Raw genomic sequence first — 14,699 nt, 5'->3', positions numbered from 1 at the left:
ACAGTGAGCAACGCAGAGGTGTTCTGAAACAGTCATGCATAACTCACAAAGCACCAATGAGCTGGGCTCGACACTGTAAAACATGTTGTTATTTATGGCCTGTGTAGACTAAACTATGCACAGAATTATGTCAGTCTACAAGGTCTGGATTCTACATGGTCCGGCAATGTAGACCTTGTAGACTCCACTACAGACCAATTATCAGTGAATATTCATGCATTTTTAAGAAGGGCAACTTCCACAAAAAAACAAAGAACTCACCAAAACATCTCAGTAGCACCTTATCTAAATGTTATATTTCATATATGGAGATTCATATTTATTTATGTATTGCATGCATTTCTACATTTTATTTCCTATTTTGTTTATTCATCCCAGTATCTTTCTTTCTTATGTGTGGAATTCTACAAGGCGCGCGCACACACACACACACACACACACACACACACACCTACACACACACCTACACACACACTTACATTTAGTCATTTAGCTGACGCTTTTATCCAAAGCGACTTACAAGTTCTGTACGACAAGACAGCAAGAAGGGTACAACTCTATCAGCTGAGTAACAATGTTCATCAAAGTGTTGCGTGTTACAGTGTAGGTTAGTTTATTAGGACAAGTGCATGACAGTAAGGTTAGTCACGGTTCGATTTTTTTTTTTTTTTTATCATTTCAGATAATGGTTGAAGAAGTGAGTCTTTAGTCGACGGCGAAAGATTGGACGGGATTCGGCTGTCCTAACTGGGATGGGTAGTTCACACACACACACACACACACACACACACACACACACACACACACACACACACACACAAATCGAAGTAAAAAAAATATATATATATATATTTTTTTAAACTTCGATTTTTTTTTTTATGTTCGAAGCTTGTGCCATCGAACGAAGCTTCGAAGCTTCGAAGTATTTAAGACAGCCCTAATAGCGTTATTGTATTTATTAGTATTAGACAGGCAAGAGGAGCAGAGAAGAAGGAGATAGAGACGATAGTAATGTGTTTTGAAGATGAGAAGAAGAAGAGTGTAAACGACCAAAAGTTGATTTACCAGAGACCTAACTATGGAAACCAAACCACTAGCGGAGTATAAGAACTGAGGAGGGCAGTAATACACCATGTTGCATCTACACTGCAGGAAATTCAAAAGAAGAAAGAAGAAAGAAGGAAGAAGAAGAAGAAGAAGAAGAAGAAGAAGAAGAAGAAGAAGAAGAAGAAGAAGAAGAAGAAGAAGAAGAAGAAGAAGAAGAAGAAGAAGAAGAAGAAGAAGAAGAACAACAACAACAACAACAACAACAACAACTCATCAAAAGAACTGCAGAGGGCAGTAATACGCCACGCATCTACACTGCCGGAAATTCTAAAGAAGAAGAAGAAGAAGCATTTCCTGGCATTTTTTCAGACTACAACATGAATCCAGACTGGTTTGACCCTCAAAATGGTCCACCGAAGTCAAACACATGTGGGTAAAGCCCTATTTTTGATAGTGTTTTTTGTCTATTTCAGACGTGTAACATCCATAACGTAAAAATTTAACATCCATAACGGCACTTTTTTGTGATTCATTCCTTGAGAGGAAATGCCAGGTTTTCCTGAATGTGCTTTTTGGGTACCTCAAAGCCTTCCCTACAAAGTGATAGTAAACATGTTATTCTTTGAAAAAGATATTCACAGAGTTTTCATCATGTGTTCAGTGAGTCCGAAAAGCTTGTCAATTTCCGTAACATCCATAACGCTGTGTAATTGTCACCTATCTCAAAATGTCAAAACATTTCTTACTGCAGGCTCATCTTTATCTCAATAAGTGTAACTAAAATGTGTAAATTATACTTCCAATTCAAATCGATGCCTTGTCAATGTTAAGTTAAGTTTCCAATGTTCTCTCTGAATGTAACATCCATAACGCTGGAATTGCCCTATATATAAGTTGTTATTATTATTATTATTATTATTATTATTATTATTATTATTATTATTACTAAAGTGGCCATGCAGGCCTTGAAGGAGTTCCAGGGCGAACATATAACAATAATTCATTCATACGAATGACTAGTCTGCTCATATGACTCTCTCCTGTTATCTCCCCACCTACAGTGTAGAGTTATGGAATTCTGGAATAATTCATATCTAAGAACAAATGTTTTCTCAGATGGGGGTCCCTGACCTGATTGAAAACTGTATTAACAGATTGCAGAATGGGTACATTACAGTACAGCTCAATACACACAATTGTTAAGGGGATGCAGACCAGAGAAAGACTTTCGTCTTGTTTACATCAGGGTCCCCCATTTTTGTAGAGTTATGGAATTCTGGAATAATTCATATCTAAGAACAAATGTTTTCTCAGATGGGGGTCCCTGACCTATTGTGTGTCTATTTGGGGGTCCGCGACAAGGTTTGAGAACCACTGATTGACTACAGCAGCCAACACACACAGAGACAGACAGACAGACAGACAGACAGACAGACAGACATGCCCCAGCATGTTGTTTTGAATCCCATGTGTAGCATGTAGCTGAGCCGGAGCTAAACCATCAACCCCATCATCATACCTGATCTCCTCAGCAGAGTACATGCCGAATGTCAGGCCCTCCAGTTGCCGCCATGGCACTTCCTTTCCAAACAGCATGTTGGAGAGAAAAGTCCAAATTATAATAATGTAGAGTTAAATGAAATACATTTCTTCATAACGTGTAAAAACACATGTGACGGAAGTGGAGCTGGGTCCTTCAGTACAGCACCACGTGGGAGCTCCAGACTGTACCATCTCTCCACTGACCAGGGGTGCGATCGGTCAGTCCTCGTCAACTCTAAAAAGTCCGATTTTACCACCAAGAAGTTAGTTTCCAGTTTCTTTATTAGTTGTCATACAAAAATACAGATAATTTTTTATATGAAATGCTTCTTTCTGTTTTGTTCCTGAGGGTGTGCTAGATAAAGTATAAAGTATAAAATAAGGGTGAAGTGTGTGTGTGTGTGTGTGTGTGAGTGTGTGTGTGTGTGTGTGAGTGTGTGTTAGGGTGACCAGATGCAAAAAGTCCAAAAGTGGGACAACAGTAAGATTTTGGTGGGACAAAGTGGGACAACAGTACGATTTTGGTGGGACAAAGTGGGACAAAGTGGGACAGATAGATAATGTAAATTTTTTTATTAGAATAACTGCCATGGTCTTCACTGAATAGATTTAAATCAAAGGTTAAAGGTTAAATCAAAATAAATACAAATTAAATACCACCTAACATCTGTTTTAAATATTCAAACGTCATCACTTGACAGGAATGTCTTGTGTTTGATATTCCCTGTTAACACAGAACTAGGGAAAACAGTGTAGTATAATACAAAAATAATAATACAAATAAATTGTGTTTCTATATTAGAATAACTGCCATGGTCTTCACCGAATAGATTTAAATCAAAGGTTAAAGGTTACCACAGTCGGCTGACCTGTATGAATGGGAGTGTTGTACTGTGTGATAGACACTTGTTATCTCAGCTGCAGTGACCTTGTCCGTCTGGCTATCATTGTTTGGTTTAAAAAGAAACGTATCCATAGATCTGGATGTTTCTTTTTGGTGAGCCACTTTCAAGTGAGACTCACGTCCACTGTGGCACTTCAAGTTGTATTCTCCTCCATGCGCAATTGAAAACGAACTATGACACAAAACACAGAAAGCCTGCTGCGGATTGCCTGCCATCTGCCTCACCCAGTCATGTGTCGTTTGCCAGTCTTGGTTGTAACTGCAGGTCCGTTTCTTTTTACTGCTTTCCATCTTGAACTAGTTCGCTTGTAATGTTGTTGTGTTTTTTTTTACCAATCAGATTTGCGATATGAGGTAGCGTCACGACTCAGTCTCAGTCACGTCACAAGCAGGCAAGCAGCACGCTAAAGTACTATAACCAATCAGAGCAATGTGTGTGGACAAGAGGCGGGTTGCTACGTTTACTGTCTGTAGGGAGGGGCTTTTAGACGCATGTTTTTTTTGGCTTCGAAAAGAGGGACATCCTCTCAATATGAGGGACGCGGGACATTTGGTCAAATGGTGGGACAGTACAACCAAAAGGGGGACACCTGGTCACCCTAGTGTGTGTGTGTGTGAGATATATAGAGAGAGAGGGGGGGCTTTGGTAGACTATTGCATTGGTCCATTCATTGAAGATGAACGCAATGCAACATCCTTTACTAGGCTCACCCACCAACAGTGCAGGTGCTGAACTGCTGATCCGAATGTATAGGTAAAAACCATATTATGTGTTTTCATGCGCGCGCGCTCGCATTCACTGGGGGGCTACAAATACATTCTTTCATGGGGCCCAGAATCTGGAGCTACACCCCTGTGTGTAGGGTATTAGATAAGTATTAGGTGTATATCTCGTATAATACATTTATTTAAATGGTGATTTCATTGGATGTGTACTGTTAATTAATGCTTGTATATCTAATTTTATGTTGTTATGTTTATGTTTATGTGTATGTTTAAAAAATAATAAAAAAAATATATAAAAAAAAGAAAAAGTATAAAATCAGTATAAAATAAGTATAAAATAGAAAGTCAAGTACGTAGACAAGTGTAAACAAAAGTGTTCAATATACATATATATATAGGGCGGCTGATTGGCGCAGTGGGCAAGGCACTCGCCTCTAACGCAGGAGACTCTGGGTTCGAGGGTCTCGGCGTTGCTATGTTGTGGACAGCGACTCCTACAGGTCGGTTTGGTGACGCCGGTGCGATGGAAGCAGGAAGTAGCGGGGGCAGCGTTAGCCTCCCACGCGTTACTCCTTGCCACTGAGAGTTCGAGCTGCTGCGGTGAAAAGATGCGACAGGCTCGTGTACCGGAGGGGACACGTGATGCAAGGCTTCTGTCCTCACTACACCCGACCTGTGGGAGGCATAGTCTAGCAACGTTCAAGACAGGGGAGGGAAGAATTGGATACACGAAATTGGGATGGGAGAAAAATTGAAAATGGGGAGAAAAAGTGGATAAAAAAATATATATACATATATACAATATACAATGCAGAGTAGAGAAAAAGTAACTGAGTTACAATACAATATACAGTACAATGCAGAAGTGGGATGAGGTACAACTTAGGGTAAGGTGCAATGAGGTATCAGTTGTAGTGCAAATCTAATATAAAGTGTGTTAAAGTGTCTAAAGTGGGTAAAGTGGGTGCTACAGTGAGTTGTTTATTTAAAGTGAGTGTGTACGTGTGCATGTGTGCTGTGAGTGTATTTGATGGTTTGTTACATAGTGTCATTGTCGTTGAGCATCCTGATGGCCTGGGGATAGAAGCTCCTTCTGAGTCTCTCGAACGGCCGACCAAATGGTAAATACCAGTGATAAACTCAGGTTCCACGATACCAGAGTAAGTGTGACGTTTCACTGACCCTTCACCTTTTGGATTAGATTAGATAAAATTAGATTAAAATGTATGTAAAACGTTAGGAGGGCAGTAATAGAAGCAAAAAGGCGCTACAGGGATAAAATTGAACTTCAATATGAACAGGCTGACTCTAGATAGAGGTATGTGGCAGGGCCTCAGAACGATGACAGATTACAAAGGCACCTCCCTCAAGCTGAACAGTGACATCTCCTTAGCAAATGATCTCAATACCTTCTATGTGAGGTTTGAGGCTCAGTGTTCAGGATGCGTGTCAGGATAAGAGAACATGAGGTGAGGAGGACCTTTAAGAAAGTGAATATCAGGAAGGCAGCAGGACCGGACGGCATCCCCGGCCGCGTCCTAAAAGTCTGCCGACCAACTGGCCCCGGTATTCACTGTCCTTAGAACAGGCTGTCATCCCCACCTGTCTGAAGAAGTCCACCATTATCCCTGTACCCAAAAAATCAAAGCCTGCTTGCCTCAATGACTAACGCCCTGTAGCTCTCACCTCCATAGCCATGAAGTGCTTTGAGAAGCTAGTGAAGGGCTACTGTACATCTGCTCCTCCCTCCCCATCAACCTGGACCCCCTGCAATTTGCATATCGCCCCAACAGGTCCACGGAGGACGCCATAGCCCATGTGCTGCACACAGCAGCATCACACCTGGACAAGAGGCAGGGGAACTAGAATGCTATTCATCGACTACAGCTCAGCATTCAATACCATAGTCCCCTCCAAACTCATAGCCAAGCTCAGGGACCTGGGCTTGAACTATGACCTCTGCCAGTGGGTCTTGGACTTCCTGACGGGCAGACCCCAGGTGGTGAGAGCAGGCAACTGCGCCTCCTCATCCATCACACTCAACATAGGGGCCCCCCAGGGCTGTGTCCTGAGTCCCCTCCTCTACTCCCTGCACACACATGACTGCGTGGCACAGCGGAACAACAACACAATCATCAAATTTGCTGACGACACAGTAGTGGTGGGCCTGATCTCTGCAAACGACGAGAGGGCCTACCTGGAGGAGGTTAAGGTTCTAGCGGGATGGTGTCAAGAGAACTGCCTCTCCCTGAACGTCAGCGAAACAAAGGAGATGATTGTGGACTTCAGGAGGTCGGGGGTCAGGGACTACAGCCCCCTCAGCTTCGATGGGGCACCGATTGAGAGAGTGAACAGTTTTAAGTACCTCGGAGTCCACATATCTGAGGACTTGACATGGACCACACACATTGACACTGACAGTGTTATCAAGAAGGCACGACAACGCCTCTACTTCCTTAGGCGCTTAAGGAAGTTCAACGTGAGTCAGAAGATCCTCAAGAACTTCTACTCATGCACAATAGAGAGCATCCTGACTGGCAATATCACCTCCTGGTTTGGGAATAGCACTGCACAAGACCGCAGCAGACTACAGAGAGTGGCCCGTTCAGCCGAACACACAATTGGAGAGGGGCTTCCCGCTCTCCAAGGCATTTACAACAAGCGGTGCATGGGCAAGGCTAAGAGAATAATCAAAGACTCCAGCCACCCAAACAACTGCCTCTTTGAACTGCTGCGGTCAGGCAAGCGATACCGGAGTCTCATGGCAAGCACAGAGAGACTCAGAAGGAGCTTCTATCCCCAGGCCATCAGGATGCTCAATGATCAATGAACAATGATTGAACAATGAACAATCGTAACAACCATCAAATGCACTCACAGCACACACATCCACACGCACACACTCACTTTAAACAAACAACTCACTGCAGCACCCACTTTACCCACTTTAGAACACCTAAACACACTTTATATTTATTGGTAAAGAATTTGCACTACAACCCATACCTCATTACACCTTACTGTAAATTGTACCTAAATTGTATCTCATCCCATTTCTGCATTGTACTGTATAGTATATTGTATTGTAACTCAGTTACTTTTCTACTCTGCATTGTACATTGTATAATGTATTGAACACTTTTGTCTACGTACTTGACTTCTATTTTATACTTACTATACTTATTTTATACTTATCTATTTTTATCTAGCACAATCTCTGGAGCAAAACAGAAAGAAGCATTTTATATAAAAGTATTCTGTACTGTATGACAACTAATAAAGAAACTTGAACTTGAAACTTGTATTGTCATTATACAGAAACAGCATTACGCATAAAATGATTCTGGGTAGAATATTTGTACATGATGGATATATCGTTTTAGTAAACAGTACGACACGCGTTTTCTTTTTTAATCTTTATCAAATTCTAAGTAGAAATATAACCTAATTTCTTCAGACGACATTGTAATAATTGTGTCTCCCCCCCGTCTCAGCGCACAGTGGTATCTCCCTCCCGTGAGCCTCTCGGAGTTGTTTCCAACATGGCGGCGTCCTGTCGGCACGTAGGGCGTCATGTCCACAACAACAGTCGACTTCTACTCAATAACTACCAATATTTATGGGCTCACAGGTAAGACGTGTGCCGCTATTTCTGTTTTCTATGAGAACGGTGGTTGCGTTTTACTTTTAAATCGGCTGTATGGAAGTTATCGTCGTTAAACCAGCGACTGATGGCTGACGTTACATCCTTTAGCTTTAGCTCTCATCCTCCAACTGCAAGAGGTCATGTTTGATTGATCGATTGATTGATTGAAAATGTTATTAACATATTGCAGAATGGGTACAATACAGTACCAGCTCAATACACACAATTGTTAAGGGGATGCAGACCAGAGAAAGACGTTCGTCTTGTTTACATCAGGGTCCCCCATTTTCAATTCATCATAACATATATGACATACATGACATACAGATAGACAGTACTGCTACATCTATACATTTATGACATACCAGATTTGCAAATACAGTACTGTTTGTGATACAAAAAGAGTCCAGAAAAGAGAGTATATACATTTGACGTAGAGTATATACATTTGACGTACATTTAACCCTAACTTACATGCTATACCACACACACAGCGAGTAATTGGGTTACAGTTTCAAGTCAAGTCAAGTCAAGTCAAGAGTTTTATTTGTCACGGCATACAAGTATACAGTGAAATGCGGGGGGTCTTGCCCGCAACGATTGTGCATAATACAATAATAATAATATAGGGTGGGGGCGTGTTAACTGCTGTATTCCCCCAAATGTATCTTTAAAATCTAAAGGCAATAATAACAGGGAGCATTTACTGATTTCTGACATCATTCCCTGACATCTTTCAAATCCAGCCCCCTGTCAATTATTTTGTATGGTCGTATTATTGGATTTGATTATATTTGTCAACTGGAATACACCAACTTCTAGGATAATTCAATAGATAGTTCATCGACTTGCACTTGGATCAATGATGATGCACAATTATCATCAGTGTTGTCTAAATTATTAACTTCATAAGAGTTGCAGGACCCTTCGTGTAACATAATCATTTCTCACATTGCTCCACAATGCTCTGTTGAAAATGAATGGGAAACTGATTTTGTGGACCCACAGAATGTTTGTTTGAGTTTTTAGAAGCAAATGAGCTTTAGCGCATTCTAGTGTTCCCAGTTCTGAAACAGAAAATGTACACATGTACTCTGAGCATTTCCCTGGGTGCTCTGTGTCACTGTCATCTATACCATCTCTCCGAATAGAGGCCTTGCATGGAATGTTTGTGTAATCATCTCTCTTCCAACATGGCTGCCTGTAACCCTTGGTAACCACTTTCAAAAGAAAATCCCAAATGTTTTGTGCAGCAGTAGTAGAGTAGGTAAAACACTGATATTATGGTTCCACTGTAAATCTTTTGCAAGATCCAGTAATAAAACACACACTTATTATGTTTAGTTGATATACATCTAATGACAAATGGACAACTGTTGTTTTGCACAAGCTGTTGTCTCTTCCAACATGGAGGGCATTCTAATCATCATGTGAAAAAGGTCTCTATTCACTGTCTATGGAGCAGATCCACTCTGTACACTTGATGACATCACAAGTTAGATTTGTATCAGTGTTTGGATTTGGGAGCGAGTTGTTATTGTGCACTAATGTCTTTGGACTGTCTCAGACCATTAGGAATAGCGTGTATGAATTGGATGGTGTTTAATTAACAGCACAGCACCCAGCCTACCACCAGTACCAGTTGTACCCTACTGTAGCACCCTCTAGTGGCTGGTAAGGAGCAGGGGAATTAATTTATTGTATCTTCTGTTTTGCTTTCAGGGGGTTCAGCCAACAGATGGTGACAGCTGCAGGTAAAAAAAAAAATACTTTACTAAAGGGAATAGTGGCTCATTGGTGATGCTGCATATTCCATAAAATCTGAGACGTCTGATACAAATCATGCCAGTGTTGATGTGACATCAATGTGATCATGTTTTACTCATGCTGTTCCAGAATCGACAGAGGCTATTGTCATTCCCAGGAAGAAAACATGGTATGTATATATATATATTTTTTTTTACCATAAATACATCTTAGTACGTATCAGTGTCATATTTACATTAAGTCTGAATGGGACAGTGATGTACAGTTTTAGCCTTGGCATCGATGCATGTTTTCACACATCAATGATTGTGAAAAGTTTCCCCCGATGACTATCAATACATATGTACAGTTCTCATGAAAAAACTGGCTGTAGTTTTGTTGCAGTAGCATCCAGCTGAACACTTACTGGCTTGTTGACTAGTCTATTTCACATCCATGCTGTTGGCTCATAGCACCTGGTACAAAGCTCGGAAATGAGGCATCAAACCTGTGATGTTATCCCAGAGTTGCCCACAGGTTGCCAGTTTCCTCGGAGTGGTCATTCACCAGCGGGTGGGGCTGGGAGGGTGAGGGATGAGGTCATTCACCAGCGGGTGGGGCTGGGAGGGTGAGGGATGAGGTCATTCACCAGCGGGTGGGGCTGGGAGGGTGAGCGATGAGGTCACTCACCAGCGGGTGGGGCTGGGAGGGTGAGGGAAGAGGTCACTCACCAGCGGGTGGGGCTGGGAGGGTGAGCGATGAGGTCATTCACCAGTGGGTGGGGCTGGGAGGGTGAACGATGAGGTCACTCACCAGCGGGTGGGGCTGGGAGGGTGAACGATGAGGTCACTCACCAGCGGGTGGGGCTGGGAGGGTGAACGATGAGGTCACTCACCAGCGGGTGGGGCTGGGAGGGTGAACGATGAGGTCACTCACCAGCGGGTGGGGCTGGGAGGGTGAGGGAAGACAAGAAGTGGTGCTGAAAAGTATAATTGAGCTCTATGGAGAAGCCATGTCACTGTCCTGATTAAAGTATCGCTGCTGTCGGGCCAAAACCTCATAACTCCATTTTTTTATTTATTTTTTTATTATATAAATCAACTCCGTAGATCATCCTCCATATGTGTGTGTGGGTTTTACAAAGTTTAAACAATGGGAAAGCATTAAACCGATCATCTGTCTAAACCTCCTAACTCTATTCACCCTCAAATCTGTGTTAGTTTTTTTCATCTGCTGAAAAGTTGGGTTTTTGGAGTTATGAGGTTTTGTCCCGACAGCAGCGGTATAATGGAGCTCTATGGAGAAACCATGTCACTGTCCTGATTAAAATTATAATGGAGCTCTATGGAGAAACCATGTCACTGTCCTGATTTAAAAAGTATAATGGCGCTCTATGGAGAAACCATGGCACTGGTCTTACTAAAAGCCCTTTCAAACAGAAATCATGTCTCCATGCCATTTATCCAAATCAGCAGGGCTATGAGTGTGACATTTCCACCTGTTGCATATTAAGCTTGGGCATGGATGGGTAGTTAAGATCACTAGTGTGACGATATTGTCATCTTCCCCATTGATGCACAGTCACACTGATACCTGGTGTATCAGGGAAACCCTGTGAAGACTCTTATCTATAAAGATGAATGTATCTTAGCAGCATTATTGCTTGACTGGGGGGGCTCAAAACTTTCCCTGTGGATCATGTTCTGGCGGCATGGTGGTGTAGTGGTTAACACTGTCGCCTCACAGCTAGAAGGTCCTGGGTTCGATTCCCGCTTGGGGACCAGGTTGCCAGATACCCAGGTGGGGTATCTCCCGGACCTTTCTGTGTGGAGTTTGCATGTTATCAAATCAAATCAAATGTATTTGTAAGGCCCGACAACACACGTTAATGTCCCCATGGGCCGGACACATCTTCTTTAAACAAGTCAAGAAGAAACATCACAATAAATCAAGAACAAAACAAGACAAATTTAAAATAAATGCAAAATAATTATCCCTGTGCTCGCAAGGGTTTCCCCTCCAGATAAGATAAACCCAATGGAAAAACATGCAGAACAGATCGCTAACACTGTCGCATCCCTGACGAAGACGGACAGGAGCACTTGGATTGGTCCCTGGGCGTGGCCCACGCCGCAGCCCTTGTCTGCTCCTGGCTGCCCTTGGGGGGGGGGGGGAGGACGACGGGATGGGAAAAGTGCAGAGACATTTCATCGGCGACTCAGTGCATGTGTGTGTTCCTGTGGGTTGCCCATCTCGCATGTATGTGTGTTAATCTGCATAACAATTAAAGACTTCTTCTTCATTCAACAGGAGTAAAGAGGCAGTCCTCCAGGCTCTGGCCTCCACTGTCAGCAGGGTGAGAAGTATTTCATATCCATCTATTGACGGTTCAAAGTATTGGAACAGAGGGCTTTCTTGTTGTTGACTTGTGTCGTATAGATTCAACATCAGAAGTGAGTAGGCCAACTTCAACTCACTGTGACAAATCCTTTAGGTATGGTCTGTCTGTCTGTCTGTCTGTCTGTCTGTCTGTCTGTCTGTCTGTCTGTCTGTCTGTCTGTCTGTCTGTCTGTCTGTCTGTCTGTCTGTCTGTCTGTCTGTCTGTCTGTCTGTCTGTCTGTCTCTCTGTCTGTCTGTCTGTCTCTCTGTCTGTCTGTCTGGCTGTCTGGCTGTCTGTCTCTCTATCTGTCTATCTCTACCGCTCTGTCTATTTCTACTTATCTGGGTATATCTATCCATCTGGGTATATCTCTACCTGTCTGTCTATCTCTCTACCTGTCTGTCTATCTATCTGCATGTCTGTCTATCTCTCTACCTGTCTGTCTATCTATCTGCATGTCTGTCTATCTCCCTGCTTGTCTGTCTTATTTATGAGTATGGACACACCGATACCAACACTGAACTGAGTTGATACCAGGGTAAAACAGGGTTTCCTCCATATTGGAGAATCTCTCGAATCCGATACCAAGAAACATGTCAACATGCTGGAAATCAAAGCAAAGTGACTTGATTGATGTTAGATATCTCTCTCTTGCAGGATCCCACGTCGGCTCAGTACCGGTTCCAGGATGACTGCTACCTGGCTCCCAGAACATCCAATGAGTTTGTAAGTCACCAACACATTATGTCAAGTAAAACAGTAGAAAGGTACAAAAAGATGGTTTGACGGGGCGGCTGGGTGGCGCAGCGGACATTACGCTCGTCACCAACCCAAGAGACACCAGGTTCGACTCCGGCTGTCGGCGTTGCCTCCGGCTTGGGCCGGCCGTCATACTGGCTCAATTGGCAGAGTTAGCGGGTGGAAGTCGATGGGTGGTAATCTGGACGTTGTGGACAGCGACTCCTACAGGTCGGTTGGGGGACGCCTGCACAGCAGAGACAGGAAATGGCGGGGGTAGTGTGAGCCTCCCACACGTTACACCTCGCCAATGAGAGTCCGCGCTGGCAGGCGAAAAGATGTGACAGGCTGCCTCCTCGTGTATCGGAGGGGACACGTGATGCAAGGCTTCTATCCTCCCTACAACCGGCCAGTGGGGGGCATATGCGAGCAACGTTCAAGACGGGAGGGAAGAATTTGCACAGTGGAAATTCTTGGGATGGGAGAAAAATAGAAAAAGAGGAGAAAAAGTGGATAAAAAAAAAAGAAAAAAGATGGTTTGACTCTTATCTAGCCGTACCACTGATGTAGTACCCAATGAATAACCACATCGGTGTCATTTCCTGCTGCTACCAGTCGGTTGATTGATTGATTGATTGGTTGGTTGGTTGGTTGGTTGGTTTGTTGATTGGTCCACAAAAGTATCTCCACCCCTAGCGGGCACAGTTTTCACCCTAAGAGGCTGAAGTTTGGCATGAAGTGTGGGTGTGGGATTGCATACATGCATCATGCATTTATGAGGTCACAGCTATTGCAGATTTGCACTTGTTTAACACTTGTCATCGAGATAAATTGCTTTACATTAATTATATTTGTTCATGTTGTTGTGTTGCCATTGAGCCTGCATAACCCAAGGTTTCTTTCTCTCTCTCTCTCTCTCTCTTTCTCTCTCTCTCTCTCTCTCTCTCTCTCTCTCTCTCTCTCTCTGTGTGTGTGTAGAAGATATTCACTCTCGCCCAGGAGGCAGGCAGATCGGCAGCCAAATTCTTTATTGACGGCCACCCAAAGTTCTTCACCAAAGACTTTGCTGAACCACACATACCAGTAAGAGAGACACAGACACAGACACACACACACACACACACACACACACACACTCAGAGCTATAAAAACACTGCTGCAGTGAAGAAAGTGAGAAAGCTCTTGTGCCAACTACACAGTCTATTTAATCATATCATAATAAAAAGGTTAAGGGACATTTTAGGATTATTTAGTTGTTCATTTTGAAATAAAGTTCTACTGAAGCTCCTGCCGCTACAGTAAGTAACACACGGTGATGTTCCGAATTTCATTACATTGTATTGTTATGTGCGGGTTTATACTTTGAATGGAGCACAATGCAACTAGCAATTAATTATCTCTCTCTGTGTGTGTGTCTCTCTCTCTGTGTGTGTGTGTGTGTGTGTGTGTGTGTGTGTGTGTGTGTCTCTGTCTGTGTGTGTGTGCGCGCGTGTCTCTGTCTGTGTGTGTGTGTGTGTGCGCGCGTAGTGTCTGATGCCAGTGGCGTTACGTCTGGAGGAGGTGAGCGAGGATGCGCTGAGAGAGAGAATCAACTTGAGGAAGGTGACGGCTGCTGTAGACATGTATGACCAGCTACTGCAGACTGGTAAGATATATATTTATATACACAAATATACACACACACAGAAACATACACTGCTGATGTAGACATGTATGACCAGCTACTACAAGCTGGTAACATGTATACTATATATATTAGAGATGTCCGATATTATCGGCCTACCGATATTATCGGCCGATATTGGCATTCAAATGTAATATCGAAAATTATCGGTATCTGTTAAAAGATTTTTTAAATAATAATAATTACGTACGTTTTTTATTTTATTTTTTTATTTAACCTTTATTTACCCAGGCAAGCAAGTAAGAACAAATTCTTATTTTATTTATTGTCAAAAGTATGCATAATG

General features: G+C 42.8%; 2 protein-coding genes across 3 annotated transcripts in view; one reads left to right on the top strand and one right to left on the bottom strand.

The window, feature by feature from the left end:
- The window catches only part of polr1a (RNA polymerase I subunit A), a 91,925-nt gene extending 89,220 nt beyond the window's left edge, over positions 1-2,705 (bottom strand). The window contains exon 1 of the mRNA XM_084331745.1: positions 2,567-2,705. Coding sequence (XP_084187871.1) covers positions 2,567-2,643 — 77 coding nt within the window. The 5' untranslated portion in view covers positions 2,644-2,705. The remainder of the gene's footprint in view (positions 1-2,566) is intronic.
- A 5,065-nt stretch (positions 2,706-7,770) lies between these two features.
- ptcd3 (pentatricopeptide repeat domain 3) overlaps positions 7,771-14,699 on the top strand; it is a 29,510-nt gene continuing 22,581 nt past the window's right edge. The window contains exons 1-7 of one of the 2 annotated variants that reach the window (XM_084331746.1): positions 7,771-7,850; positions 9,588-9,619; positions 9,762-9,801; positions 11,922-11,967; positions 12,649-12,717; positions 13,708-13,812; positions 14,257-14,374. In XM_084331746.1, the coding sequence (XP_084187872.1) occupies positions 9,604-9,619; positions 9,762-9,801; positions 11,922-11,967; positions 12,649-12,717; positions 13,708-13,812; positions 14,257-14,374 (394 nt within the window). In that variant the 5' untranslated portion in view covers positions 7,771-7,850; positions 9,588-9,603. The remainder of the gene's footprint in view (positions 7,851-9,587; positions 9,620-9,761; positions 9,802-11,921; positions 11,968-12,648; positions 12,718-13,707; positions 13,813-14,256; positions 14,375-14,699) is intronic. The other variant, XM_084331747.1, reaches the window with a different exon arrangement.

The sequence above is a fragment of the Notolepis coatsorum genome (assembly GCF_963971535.1).
Source record: "Notolepis coatsorum genome assembly, chromosome: 16".
NCBI classification, from domain to species: domain Eukaryota; kingdom Metazoa; phylum Chordata; class Actinopteri; order Aulopiformes; family Paralepididae; genus Notolepis; species Notolepis coatsorum.
The sequence above is the reverse complement of the archived record's forward strand: the minus strand, read 5'-3'. Positions and strand labels throughout refer to the sequence as shown.